This window comes from Lissotriton helveticus, chromosome 5_1 (genome assembly GCF_964261635.1).
Source record: "Lissotriton helveticus chromosome 5_1, aLisHel1.1, whole genome shotgun sequence".
Lineage (NCBI taxonomy): Eukaryota > Metazoa > Chordata > Amphibia > Caudata > Salamandridae > Lissotriton > Lissotriton helveticus.
The window spans coordinates 365,604,504-365,619,954 of NC_136065.1; the positions used below are offsets into that span (position 1 = coordinate 365,604,504).

General features: G+C 46.1%; 1 protein-coding gene across 1 annotated transcript in view; it reads left to right on the plus strand.

Annotated features, from left to right (window-relative positions):
* LOC144754563 (aflatoxin B1 aldehyde reductase member 2-like) overlaps positions 1 to 11,759 on the plus strand; it is a 302,692-nt gene extending 290,933 nt beyond the window's left edge. The window contains exon 8 of the mRNA XM_078642496.1: positions 10,778 to 11,759. Coding sequence (XP_078498622.1) covers positions 10,778 to 10,939 — 162 coding nt within the window. The 3' untranslated portion in view covers positions 10,940 to 11,759. The remainder of the gene's footprint in view (positions 1 to 10,777) is intronic.
* Positions 11,760 to 15,451: the final 3,692 nt, after the last annotated feature.

Genomic DNA, 15,451 nt, shown 5'->3' on the forward strand with positions numbered 1-15,451 from the left:
ACAACCCCACTCGCCCCCGCCTCTACATCCATTTCCCACTTTAGGCTTCCTACGTCCTTATCTTCCACTTTCATTTTCGTTATTTCCTGCTTCTTTGCATCACTCATTCTTCCTTCCTCTCCTCATGCCTGTTCTTTATTCCTTACATCCTTCCCAGCCACGAGAAACTCAGCATCCATCTCTCGCTTTTATCTTTCTGCCGTCCATTAAGTCCCTCCATCGCTCCCTCCCCCTCTCTGCTTCCCCCCTCAGCTCTCAATTAACAGTTTAATGCAACCCTTGTAGGTGTGCCACTGAGCTCTTTAACGCGCCCCTCCCCGGTGCCGACCCTGGCACTCTCCGATGCAAGCACCCCTTCCCTCCGCTGCCATCCCCAGGCCACATCTCCCCTCTCCTCCCAAGCTGTTCCCCTGCTCTCGCCTGGCTCTCACCACGAGGAGCTCTCCCCTCTCCCAAGCTCTCCAGCACCATTAGAATTCACGTGGAGCGGCTAAAAATGCACGTCTTAACAGCTGCTGATGCTTTAATTTTACACAAAGCGCTCGAGAATATGCAAATAGGAGCTGGCGCAGCCGCAGCTGATATGTCACCGAGTCCCCCTCTCTTCTCGAGGACAGAGAGGAAGTCGTCCTTTCGAGCTGTCCCCGATGTATAATCCTGGCTGCTGCTCCCTATTTTAATTACTTTACTTACGGGCTCAAATAATAAACATTGACTTGTTCTTAACATAGCGGCTCGTTCTACACTTCCGTCATGTCGCAGCGCTGTATGTAACTGATGTCTGTATCATCGAATGTAATGACCATGGAAAGATGAGCCAGCCAGGGCTGGTATTAACCAAGTGACCTGTCGATGACCGCCTGTTTATGGCTCACTGAGCTATACTTTAGTCAAATAATAAGCAAAGGTGTCTGTCATCCATTAAAGCACACGTTATATCTATCTAAAAATCTATCTGTCTATCTGCCTCACTCTATCTATCTAACCATCAATCTATCGCCCTCACTATCTATCTATTGCCCTCTATCTATCTATCGCCCTCACTCTATCTATCTATCTATCTATCGCCCTCACTCTATGTATCGCCCTCACTCTATCTATCGCCGTCACTCTATCTATCTATCGCCGTCACTCTATCTATCGCCGTTACTCTATCTATCTATTGCCCCTCACTCTATCTATCACCCTCACTCTATCCATGGCCCTCACTCTATCTATCTATTGCCCTCACTCTATCTATCTATTGCCCTCACTCTATCTATCTATCGCCCTCACTCTATCGCCCTCACTCTATCGCCCTCACTCTATCTATCGCCCTCACTCTATTGCCCTCACTCTATCTATCGCCCTCACTCTATCTATCTATCGCCCTCACTCTATCTATCGCCCTCACTCTATCTATCTATCTATCTATCGCCCTCACTCTATCTATTGCCCTCACTCTTATCTATCGCCCTCACTCTTATCTATCGCCCTCACTCTTATCTATCGCCCTCACTCTTATCTATCGCCCTCTCTCTTATCTATCGCCCTCACTCTTATCTATCGCCCTCACTCTTATCTATCGCCCTCACTCTTACCTATCGCCCTCACTCTTATCTATCGCTCCTCACTCTATCTATCACCCCTCACTCTATCTATCACCCCTCACTCTATCTATCACCCCTCACTCTATCTATCGCCCCTCACTCTATCTATCGCCCCTCACTCTATCTATCGCCCTCTCTCTATCTATTGCCCTCACTCTATCTATCTATCGCCCTCTATCTATCTATTGCCCTCTATCTATCTATCGTCCTCACTCTATCTATCACCCTCTATCTATCTATCACCCTCTATCTATCTATCACCCTCTATCTATCTATCGCCCTCACTCTATCTATCGCCCTCACTCTTACCTATCGCCCTCACTCTTATCTATCGCTCCTCACTCTATCTATCACCCCTCACTCTATCTATCACCCCTCACTCTATCTATCACCCCTCACTCTATCTATCGCCCCTCACTCTATCTATCGCCCCTCACTCTATCTATCGCCCTCTCTCTATCTATTGCCCTCACTCTATCTATCTATCGCCCTCTATCTATCTATTGCCCTCTATCTATCTATCGTCCTCACTCTATCTATCACCCTCTATCTATCTATCACCCTCTATCTATCTATCACCCTCTATCTATCTATCGCCCTCACTCTATCTATCGCCCTCACTCTATCTATCGCCCTCACTCTATCTATCTGTTGCCCTCACTCTATCTATCTATCGCCCTTACTCTATCTATCTAGCCAACTATCTATCACCCTCACTCTATCTATCTATCGCCCTCCCTCTATCTATCTATCGCCCTCCCTCTATCTATCGCACTCCCTCTATCGTTCGCCCTCCATCTATCGCCCCCACTCTATCTATCGCCCTCACTTGATCGCCATCACTCGGTCTCTGGCCCTCACTCTATCTATCTATCACCCTCACTCTATCTATCGCCCTCACTCTATCCATCTATCGCTCTCACTCTATCTATCGCCCTCACTCTATCTATCACCCTCACTCTTATCTATCGCCCTCACTCTTATCTATCGCCCTCACTCTTATCTATCGCCCTCACTCTTATCTATCACCCTCACTCCTATCTATCGCCCTCACTCTTATCTATCGCCCTCACTCTATCACCCTCACTCTATCGCCCTCGCTCTATCGCCCTCACTCTATCGCCCTCACTCTATTGCCCTCACTCTATCTATCGCCCTCACTCTATCTATCCATCTATCTATCGCCCTCACTCTATCTATCGCCCTTACTCTATCTATCCATCTATCTATCGCCCTCACTCTATCTATCGCCCTTACTCTATCTATCGCCCTCACTCTATCGCCCTCACTCTATCTAGCGCCCTCACTCTATCTATCTATCGCCCTCACTCTATCTATCTATCGCCCTCACTCTATCTATCGCCCTCACTCTATCTATCTATCGCCCTCACTCTATCTATCTATCGCCCTCACTCTATTGCCCTCACTCTATCGCCCTCACTCTATCGCCCTCACTCTATCGCCCTCACTCCATCGATCTATCGCCCTCACTCCATCTATCTATCGCCCTCACTCCATCTATCTATCGCCCTCACTCCATCTATCTATCGCCCTCACTCTATCGCCCTCACTCTATCTATCGCCCTCTCACTATCTATCGCCCTCACTCTATCTATCTATCGCCCTCACTCTATCTATCTTATCGCCCTCACTCTATCTATCTGTGGACTGAGAGTAGCCCTGCTGGCGCCGCAATTTGGGGCCCTGTTTTTAAAATTGTTCTTTAATTTTACTGTTATTTATTTTAAAACTGCCTGCTGCCTTACGGCTGTTGTTGGGACGGACCCCGGTCCGCCGCGGCTGTTGTGCCGTTTGCGCGGAGGGCAGTTTCCTACTCCTCCACACAATCCCTACTTCCGGCAGGACACGGTCTTGTCGTCCGCCGGAAGAAAGGTATATAGTCACCCATGTGGCGGATGCGCGCTGCGGGCGCGCCAAAGGCGCGCCTAAGGCAAGCCTGTCTACGGCTGGCCCGCGCCAAGCACACGGAATGCTGCCAGTTACCTCAGAAATAGGGTAATTTACTCCAGGCATGAACACCGCGCACTGAATCAAACGACTGAGGGATGTGGCTTATGTACTCTAAGTGACAATAGCGGATGCCATAGTTGTGGATTTGCCTTCTCTACCAGGAAGACAGATAACTCAGCGACTCAGCCCACTGATGTGCTCAATCTGCAGGCTGAGTCTACAATACAGGGAGGGCTTGTCAATGCTCGATCGTTAGGGAAACACAGGTACGAAATAGCTCAAATAATAGAAAATATGAGGCTTGACATGCTCTTCATAACAGAAACGTGGGCCGATGCTGCTTCGGACCCGGATTTTATCACTGCTACTCCAGAAGGGTATAGATTTGTTAAGATGGATTGGCCTTTGAATAAGAGAGGAGGAGGAGTAGCAATTATCTTCAGAGATTGCTTTGCAGTCACGGTTCATCCTTTCTCGTTTTCCGGCTGCGAACCACTACTATTCACTGCCAAACTTAGCGCCAACCTCTCTTTCAAGGGTATTCTTGTTTATCGTCCGCCTGGGACCAAAACCATGTTTTTAACTAATCTTGATGAGATGCTTGAAACGGTGTTAGCCAACAAGGAATTCGCTATGCTACTAGACACTTTGGGCGCAGCAGGGCTGTCCCAATTAGTTGGTGTTCCCACTCATGAGGCGGGGCACACGCTGGACGGGATCTTCTCATCTTTTAATGGGCTTAAATTTAAAGAAGGGATTCCACTTCCATGGTCGGATCACTCCCTCATTAACTTTAACTTTCCTAGGAGTTTTTCCTGTCAGGTCAGTAAGTTTACTCCACAGGCAGCCTCCGGTAAAGCTTGGAGCAAAGTGGACAAAACAGTTCTACGAACTACACTGGAGTGTTCCGTTCCGCTAGGTTGCGATAATGTGGACAATGCAGTTAACAATTACAACAATTGGTTGTCCGACGCCATTAGTGTAGCGGTCCCCACAAAAAGCATTTCCTGTAACCGGGCTGTGCCATCTGCACTCTGGTTTTCCGATCTCCTTCGTAAGGAGAAACAGAATTGTCGTCATATGTAACGCCGCTGGCGTTTGAACTATCATGTCTCCGACAAACAGGTCTACAGGACATCTCTTAGGTCCTACAAAGCTCTTGTGATTGCAGAGAAAAGCAAGTATTTTAAAGCTCAGATTGATTCTGCAAAGTATTCTTCGAAAGAGTTATTTGCAGTTATCAATAAACTTACTATTCCCAAAGCATTGAATAAGTTGGGGAGTCAACAATTTGTTGATGATATGGCCTCGTCTTTTAAAACCAAAGTGTTGGATATCTTTAGCAATTTTAAGGACGGCTCAGGTCCTCAGTCGGCACCTAAGATGCAGGTTCTGGACAACGGTATGAGCGGGTTTTCTGAGTTTTCCCCTGTGTCTGCAGCTACGGTGATCCATTACATACTGGCCTCTAAAACAGGCTCACCATCGGACGCATGTTCAAGCGCCTTCCTGATAGAGCTGGTGGACCTGGTGAGTCCTATGCTGTTAGACATTTTCAACAGGATGTTTGCCTCTGGCAGATTTCCTCTCAGTTGGAAGGAGACCTCCACTCTCCCGTTACTAAAGAAACCTACCCTAGACGCTACTATTACGACGAATTGCCCGCCTCCCTTTACCGGCTAAAATTGTTGACAAAATTATGAATGTTCAACTGACTCAGTTTATTAATGACAATGGGCTGCTGGACCATTCTCAGTTTGGTTTCCGTAAGGAATATAGCACTGACACAGTACTTATCAAGGCGACCGAAGAGATCAGAGCGGTTATGGATGGAGGAGGCACTGCTGAATTAATTCTACTCGACCTCTCCACCGCATTTGACACTGTTGATCATACTCTCCTGATTCACCAATAAAAAATCTTGGGTGTGGATGGCATGGCATTTGCCCTGCTAGCCTCTTTTCTGCAGGAGAGGAGATCAACAGTGTCGCTTGACGGGTTTAACTCGGAGCCCTATGTGCTGCCTTGTGGTGTTCTGTAGGGAAGCTGGCTGAGTCCACTGTTATTCAATGTCTACATCTCTGAACTTGCTCTGCTGGTCAGGGATTATGTTTTTTCGGTAACATCTTACGCGGACGACTCACAGATTGTGGTTGCAGCTCACAAAAAACAGAGTTCACCCGCTGTGCAGTTTCATAACTGCATGGCCGCAATTAACATTTGGATGAGCAGTCAATGCCTTAAATTAAACTCCGACAAGATGGAAGTGTTGATTTTCATCAATTTACAACCTTCTTGGCGTAATCGCTGGTGGCCAGCAGAAATGGGCTCGCCGCCCATTCCAACGGCAAAGACCAAAAACTTAGGCGTACTGATTGATAACAGATTGACGTTTACTCAACAAACTAATTCCATCGTGTCTGCCTCCCACTTCCTGATAAAAAAAATCAGGAAGGTACTTCCCTATATTCCAGTGGAGACCAAAAAAGTGGTGATCACTTTCCTCATACAGGCCAAGCTGGACTACTGCAACAGGCTTTATTTGAATGCCCAGAAGCAGTGTCTGAAGAAACTTCAGGTAGTGCAGAACTCGGCGGCTCGCCTTTTGTTGAGTCTGCCCCGGCATAAGTCCACCTCAGAGGAAATTCGGAAGCTGCATTGGCTCCCAGTGGTGCAACAAATCAAATTCAAGGCGCTTTGTATGGCCTACAAAGCCCTGACACAGAAGGGTCCGCTGTTTCTTCAGGAACTCTTTGTGTGGTACCAGCCAGCCAGACAGCTCCGTTCCACTGGTGCAAAATTACTGGTGGTGCCTAAAATTCGGACCATGCATTAGGGGGGGTGGAGTTTTCAGTATGGTACATCGAAGCTGTGGAACTTGCTGCCTCCCGAGATCAGGAAGGCCAGCTCCCTTCTGAGCTTTAGAAAAAGCTTGAAAACGTGGCTGTTCCAGTGAGGGGTGCTATGCGGGGTTGCTTACGGTCTTTAGCGCTGAGACACCGTTTTTGGTATTTGTGCGCTTTATAAATAACATTAACATTAACATTATCACCCTCACTCTATCTACCTATCTATCGCCCTCACTCTATTGCCCTCATTTTATCTATCGCCCTCACTAGCTATCTATCGCCCTCACTATCTAGCTATCGCCCTCACTATCTATCTATCGCCCTCACTCTATCTATCGCCCTCACTCTATCAATCTATTGCCCTCACTCTATCTATCGCCCTCACTCTATCAATCTATCGCCCTCACTCTATCAATCTATCGCCCTTACTCTATCAATCTATCGCCCTCACTCTATCAATCTATCGCCCTCACTCTATCAATCTGTCGCCCTCACTCTATCTATCTGTCGCCCTCACTCTATCTATCGCCCTCACTCTATCTATCTATCACCCTCACTCTATCTGTCGCCCTCACTCTATCGCCCTCACTCTATCGCCCTCACTCTATCACCCTCACTCTATCGCCCTCACTCTATCGCACTCACTCCATCTATCTATCGCACTCACTCCATCTATCTATTGCACTCACTCCATCTATCTATCGCGCTAACTCCATCTATCTATCGCACTCACTCCATCTATCTATCGCACTCACTCCATCTATCTATCGCACTCACTCCATCTATCAATCTATCGCATCACCACAGCATCACTCAGCACCACTCAGGGGCACCACAACATCACTGAACGCCACAGCATCACTCGTCGCCACAGCATCACTCGTCGCCACCACATCACTCAGCGCCACCACATCACTCAGCGCCACCACAACATCAATCTGTGGAACCATTCAACAACAACTGGTTCAAATATGTTCTCTCAATGTTTCAAGCTTTATTACAAATGTCACAAAAAGATGTTAATATTTCACTTCTGTTCTTGGATTTTCGTCACAATAAAATACACTGAACATAATCTTCACAAAAGTTATTTACAAAAGTTTAAGCTATTGCCATTATAAATTACAATAACTTTTATTTAAGTATTAATTATAAAAAAAAGCCATTGTTAATTGTAATATCAATACATTTAAGTCACGTAAATACAACACATATTGCATTACAAATGCTATAGGTGTCACATTTGCGAAAGTTAAAAGTATTGGCATTGTAAATGACAAAGCTATTAATTTCGCTATTTTCAAACCCAACACAGAAATAAAAAATTTGTCATTTACAATACCAATAGCTCAAACTTTCCTAATGTGAGACCTATTGCATTGCAAATGCTTGTTTTTTTTGTTGGTTATTGGGATTACTTGTACTCTTACAGAAACCATGCCATGAATGTACTACAGGTTCCTATAGGGTAGATTAAATTCATAGGAGTTAGGTGTGATCTTTTGTGGGTCTGCATGCGTTCCTAGATTGATTGGTAGCATTAGTAGAGGAGCTACTGGGGATTAAGTATTGTTAGGTTGTGGCCGTATGACTTTTAAAGGAGATGTTGTGATCTTCGAGATGCGATGTGGGCAATTTGCAGGGATACAATAATAGAGAATAAGGCAAATGCACATGTGACTTAAGAGTAGGCGGTGCTGAAAGAGAGGGGGCATACAGAGGATGGGAAGGAAGAGAAGTGTAATTCAAAGGAAAAAGGAGCTTTGAGGATTGGAAGTTTTAAGGCAAAATCACTGTTCATGCAAGCTGGCATCTTTTCCAGATGAGAAAACCTGTTGTAGAACCTGTAATCCAGATGACTGGCTCATTATTCTGGGTAAACCCTAGGGGTAAGCGCAGAGCTCCATACAGGAGGAAGAAGACTTGAACTATCATGGTATCAGGGAGAAAAGGGTAGGCTGGGATTGTTTTTGGTCATACCCCCAGGAAGGTATGTAAAGAGTGAGTCCTCGCCTCCTACAAAGATGGCATAAAAGTGTCACTCCTGGCACACAGTCCTCACATCCCTACTGTACTGGACAGAAGAACGGACATGCTGCTCCGTGGACCCAGCAAAGAGAGGATGCACCAAATACTGGACTGAGTTGCTGAACTCAAGGGACTTTCGAAGAGGTCTTTGCCTGCTGTGCCCACCTGTTGAAAGGATTGTGCCCTGTGGGTAAACCAAAATTTCGACTAAGGTTCCCTGTTTTCCGTTTTTTATTAATGTTTACAGATCAATACAGACAGAAAACACTGTGTTTTCTGTCTGCATTATTTTTTTTAAAGTAGATAAATACAGAAAGTTTTGCTTCTTTTAAGTGACTCTCCGTGCTGTCTTTCATAAATTATAGGCCAGCAGATGGACAGCATGGGGAAATTACAAAACAGGATCACATTTCCTTAAATAACAGCATATGTCAACATACATTTATGATATAATGCTAGTATTTACCAGTGGATGTATTATTATGTAATATTTGGCAGTTTAAATAGCTAAAACACAACAGACATTAAAGTATGAGTGCGCGTCCATCACTTAAATATGGAAATGTGCAGTTTTACAACTTCATTTATACGCAAAATAAATATGGATACATACAGATAAAATGGGCCAAAAACAAATATGGATAAATACAGAAGGAAATGTTAAAAAAAGAAATACCATAAAACCGGAAGCCCCAGTTGTGATGCAGGAAAGCAGTAAAATTGGTGCCTTCTAAAGGCTAATCCCTTGCAACCTATTTAATTATTTATTTTATTTATTTTGAAGGTTTTATAGAGCGCGAACAAGATCCTTGCGGATATCAGAGCGCTCTACAATGATGAAGTTGGTTATACAAAATGAATAACATGACACAATATAAATGCAGTAGATTGGGGAAAGAACAAATATAGGCTAAATATAAGAATAGACACGAAAAGTCGTAAAGTACCGAAGCATGGGAAACATAGTATAAAAACACATTAAAAGTAATCGAAGAACAAATCAGGCGCTTCTCGTTGGCAAAGGTTCAGGGCAGGGTAGCGTGGTCAAGTAAATTTTGCCATGAGAATCGCTTTTACTTCCTTTTTGAAAGATACGGTAGAGGGATTCAGTCTGATTTCAGGGTCGTTTACATGCTTTTTTTTATTGAACCTTTGAGGTTTCAGTAGAAGGTTATCTGCACCCCTAGAGGACCTTGAGCGAATGGAGATTGTCAATTTCTGTGCGAGGTACTTGGGCGTCTTGTGGTGCAAGGCCTTATGTGTCATGCAAGCTATTTTTACATGAATTCCTGCTTCAAACGGGAGCCAATTTAAGGATTTTAGGTCAGGGGAGATGTGGGAACTTCTTTTCGAACCAGTGATGAGTCTTGCTGCAGAGTTTATTGAGGCTCTGAGGGGGGCTGTAGTCGCTTTTGGAAGGCCACATAAAGAGACACTACCATAATCCACACGAGGGATAACTAGCGCTTGTACAGCCACCCCATTATATGCTGTGAAGTGGAGAAGGAAAGTTGCTGATGTATTTAAAGACCCCTTCGCAGTCATCCGCACCAATGGAGTACGAGGGTGCTTTGCAAATGACCGCAGCCTGCGCACTGTAGTGGAATAAATACGATTAGAACATTGGAATGTTGGTAGCTCCATTGAAAACAATGGAGTGCTCCGGGCTTATAATGGCTGGTATAAGCCCGGAGCTCCAACATTCCAATATTTCTTTGTTCACAGCTCTGGCTGTGAACAAAGGCTACAGGGAGCCCAATGGGATTTCAATAATCTCGTGCTCCCTGAAGGCTTTGTTTTATTTGTTAGAGCATTCTGACCGATAGTGGCATAATGTTCGAATAGCCTTATAGCATTTCGTAGCAGGGCTATACCGGCTATTAAAGTCCAGCTGCCTTGTTAAAGTCCCTCGCCTTCGGCTTGGGCCTTTAATAGCCGGTATAGCCCACTACGGCGAGCTATACGGCTATATTAGTCTTACTTTAATAAAGATCTCTGCCTTTACACTGCAATGATATTATATTGTACAGATGCACCGGAAGGGATGATTGGACTGCTTTGCTTTGTGAAGGATCCAAGCCCTAGCATTTAAGGGGTAAGGAAGAAGGTTATAGGGTCCAATGCTAGGTATCTAAGATTGTAAAGGTGAGGGATTGCAGACCTGATGTTTCCAATCTGTGCACTGCAGAAGATAAGGAGGACTCATTGCTAGGGAGCCTGTGTGTACATTTCATAGGGCGAAAATATAGAGGACACACTGCAGTGGCTAAGGAGCGTGCATTTTAAGTATTAAAGGGCAGAGTTATAATCTGATACTAACTGTCTCTTCCTCCTCACTAGGGAGAATGTGGAGACGCTGTGATTATTGGTATGTCCAGCATGGAGCAACTGCTGCAGAACCTTTCAGGGGCGGAGGAGGGTCCACTGCTCCCCGGGGTGTTGGAAGCCTACAATCAAGCCTGGAACCTTGTGGCACACGATTGCCCCAACTACTTCCGCTAGTCAAGGCAGTGAGACAAGAAACCCTTAATCCCGTCCAATCAGAGCAACTGATCACCAGAATAATGACTAGCTTAAGTACTGAGTCACATAATTAAGTGCCAACATTGAAATGCGGTTGTAATGAAATGTAATGAAGAACAGGATTGAAATGTGCACATGTTCCCTTGCTTATATATAGCGATCAGTCAGACAGGATCATCCCTGGGATCCAGTTGGGTTTAACTGGGCACTGTGTTCGGCTTGAACAGTGGGTACCTATGGAATCGCAGAACACTTTCAATCCTGCCTGACCGTTATAATCAGCAAGTACCCAATGATCTTGGTATACAAAGTGATGGAGACCACGGCTTGGAAGAGAATGTTGCTCCTTGGCTTTGAATTTGCCAGATCTAGACAACTGCCCAACGCATTTCAGCACTGGATTTAATAAGTAGGTTCAGAGCAGTTTTAGTGATGACAGAGCTGTGCCACTGGTGGAGGGAAGATGGAATCTGCTAATGTCTTAAACCACTCTAGGTTGAGAGCAGTCTGGCAGGCTTGGCAAGTCTCTGTTGTAAGATACGGCTTACGATCTTTGCTGTCAGCAAGTTGTAGATTGGATGCCTAGGGTGAACTTAGTTATGTTCAACGTATTCATACATGGTGTGCTCTTGGGAAAATTGAGTTTCTTGTGTGCTTGGGATTCCATTTTAAATTAGACCCCAATGCTTATAGCAACACCTGAGCATGCCAACACTTTTGAGCCTCAGCATTGACATTCCTGCTATTGACATTTTCTAATCATCACCAGAATTGGAGCATCATTTTAAATAAAGTAATGTTATATTCCATTAATGGAGTTTGGTAAATCCCTCTAGTTATAAGAACAAGTTATATTCATTTCTTATTTGCTACTTTTATTTTTCCGCTGTTCTTTCATCACTTGTTGATCTGGTGGGTAATGATGGCATGGTAAATACATGTATTGTCTCTTGGCTGACCATTATCTATGCTGTGTCGATTTCCTAATTTGTTTTTATTTTTGTTCAATAGTAATTTATTGGTTATCTTGCGCATGTATTTTAACAAACACTGCAATCTAATGTATCAATTTCCTAAGGTTTTAAAATGTAAACGTCTGTGGGGAAACTGATTCCAGAGATAAAGTGGGCTAGAGGTGAGCCAGCAAAGAAAGTGAAGGAGTAGATAGAGGAAGGGAAGGACCCTTCCTAGTACTGCCTATGCCCACTTTCTCTTGCTCAGAAAGATCAATATTCTAAGATGAACTCTTGCCCTGCAGCCACCTCTAAGGAAGCTCCAGAAAAAAAAGCAAATCTGTTACGGTAAACAGTCCTAAGAGACGCTATTCAGTTCCATACAAGGTGCCACTTGTGTATTCACATATATTTCAAGTACAACTATAGCATTGAGAACAAAGACAATTACTCACTCTGTTGGATGATTTATGTATTTTGCAGCCAGGCATTTACTGCCCGTCTCCTCTTAAAATCACTGAGCCTTTACTTAAATGATTTCCTAATTATTTTTCAAATTTGATATCCCAGACTTCTTGAACACCTCCCACTATCCTCGAAGAATTCTTTCCGACTGTATCAGTGTAAACTGGCAAATCTTGAGATTTAAAATGTACCCACATGGTAACCAGCAGCATCTGAGCAGATGTCAGCACCTCCATATATCCATTGAATGGATGGCCACATTATTTGCCATAAAACATTCCTGGCCTGAACATTTGATAACTTGTTATTATGATCCGAAATGATAATCCATCAGCATGCACCATTATCCGGCAAAAACGCATGAATTTGACATTTTTACAATTAAAACTTAAAATTAATGAAGAGTGCTTCTTGTATTTATCACACTAAAGTTCCCATCTTATAGGGGGGGCGTGGCTGACCGGGCAGCGAAATGGCCGCCTAACAAGCGAGCTCCGCCGGCTGTTGCACTTTTTCCTATCAAAATCCTGGCTGTTTCGTGTGGAAACCGAAAAATTTCTAGTCGTACCGGTGCCCGATGCTTGGGGGCAGAATCGACTAGATCCTGGAGGCGCTGGCTTGTTCGAGCCCGGCCTGCTGAGCTCCGGATGTGCTGACCGGGGTCGACCTTGAGCGCGATCCGACGGCTGTGGAGAGCCAGCCGGGGCCCGTGCGCCAATTGAGATCGAGACTGTGTGGGCCCGCCCAAAGCGGAGCTACGGCGGCTGGTACGAGGCAAATGTCCGCGTCTGCTGGGGTGGGTTGATGCCTCTGAGGACGCTAGTGTTGCCCCATATAAGCGCACTATCCTGGGTACATTGAAGTGACATTGGTACATAAAATTAGCCCGACTGGACAAACTGATAAAGTAACGTGCCGCCATTTTGGATTGGGCTGAATTGCCGTTTGGCGTGATTGGAGGTGAGACCGACCCGGGTGTCCTGTGCCTTTGCTGCTGGATGCAGATGCGCATTGGGGACTGCGGAGCTCACGAGGGCGCACATGGAGACGTGGCCGACCCTTACGGCGGGGCAGCATCTGTGACCGACGGTGCCCACGTGGCATCTGAGAGCTGCTGGTGCGGAGCCCTTTCGTTCTGAGGCGGCGGCTGGCGCCCGGCGTTGTCACACCCTGGCCTTAATATCTAGGGGGATCCCGATGCACAGAGTGGGGAGATAATTCCCGGCAGAGGTATTGAGGGGACGCTTAGACCGCGACGTGCATCCCCTGTGCGACCTGGGGCCTACACGGTATTGCTGAGATCTGCGGGGGATGGTGTGTCTGTGCTTCTGGGCCCCCGGATGCCGCCTCATGAAATGCACGTCGCCTCCTCTACTACCTAGCTGATAGAGCCTGATGGTAAAACTCCTTCCAGTGCAGTACGACGTTGCCCACCTGCCGGCTTGTCTACCCTGACGTCCAGGAGTTGTAACTGCTGGTGGGAAAACTGTTCCACTTGGAGGACTCGTAATACCAAGTAAGTGCTCTGCCTCACTCCTCATACCTGGGGCCCACAGATCGGTTGAGCTCCACGCTTATACACACGGAGGTTGCTGGGGGGGCGCAGATCATGGGGAAGGGCGACCCCAGGCAGCCGAGGCTCACTTTTGAGCAGAAAAAGCAGTCCACACAGCCAGAGAAAGACTCCATACCTGCAAGGGGATCGTCCCCTGTGACACCTCAGGAGGTGGATGTTGCTGCGCTGCTACTAGAGGTACGCTCCAGCCTAAAAGGGATAGACGCTAAACTAGATGCCAGGGCTGCCCAGCTAAACAGTGTGTGTTCCCAGGTTGCCACGCATGAAACACGCCTCGATAGCCTGGAGAATAGACATACGGAGTGCTGAGAGTTCCAACAAGCAACCAAGTCGCACATTATCAATATGGAAAAGAAATTTGAGGCACTCTGTGCCAAGGCGGATGACTTGGAGGCGCGCTCTCGGCGGTGTAATGTTCGGGTCACAGGTATTCCGGAGACCACGGCGATAGGGAAAATGGAGGTCTTCATAACGGAACTGCTGCATGACATTTTTGACCCAAACCTTTCTCCGGTGTTCACTGTTGAGCGAGCGCACAGGACATTGGGGAAAAAGCCGCCGATTGGGGCCCCGCCGAGACCCATCCTAGTGAAACTCCTCAACTACCAGGAGAGAGACTTAATATTGCGTTTGGCAAGAGAGAAAGGGAAAATTACACATAAAGGGAATAACGTCTCTTTCTATCCAGATTTCACACCGTTGGTGCAGGCTGCCCGCAAAGAATTTCTACCTGCCAAAAGACTGCTACTCCAAGCGGAAATCCCATACTCCCTCATGTACCCTGCCAAACTACGGGTCGTACATGAAGGCACGACGCACCACTTTCTAGGCGCAGGCTCAGCTTTAAAATTGGCGAAGCACATAAGTGGGCCCAGGTCCAAGAGAAAAGCTCCTGCAGATGTCGACGCCGTGGCCAGTTGAGTGACAATGACTGAAATTTAAATGCCCTGATATGTTGTTATTTCTAGATATGGTACACCTGTTCATACTGTTACTGCCATGGTCCTACTACACCTGTTGATTGGCTCACACTACGGTTTGGTGGGTTGCCTATCTGATCTAGATCGTGGGTTATGTATTATGTTTCTCTTTGGTAGCCATTGCTAATGATTCCTCCTGGCAGATGTAATTTTTGGCTGTGAATTGTGCCGATCTTTATGTTAGCGAAACAGCCTATGTTAGTGCAGCCACCCTGTGTGCACAGGGGAGTATGCTCGAGATGCCGCGCCTCCGAGGGGTGTCTCCCGCACTTCAAACGTTCTACTGTTCCAACGCCTTTGGCGTATTAGGGGGGTCTTGACACAACCTGATTGGGGGGTTGGTGTGGGAGGGGGGTGGAGTTGGGATTGGGGTTGGTTGGCGAATCGTCAGTGCTACATGAATGTACTGAGACTCTTTGGCGTACAAGGTTATAGTGTGGGTCGGTTGGTGTACATGCGTACCGCTTTGGTCAACATGTAATGGGAGTGACTAAAGTTCTTACCTGGAACATACGAG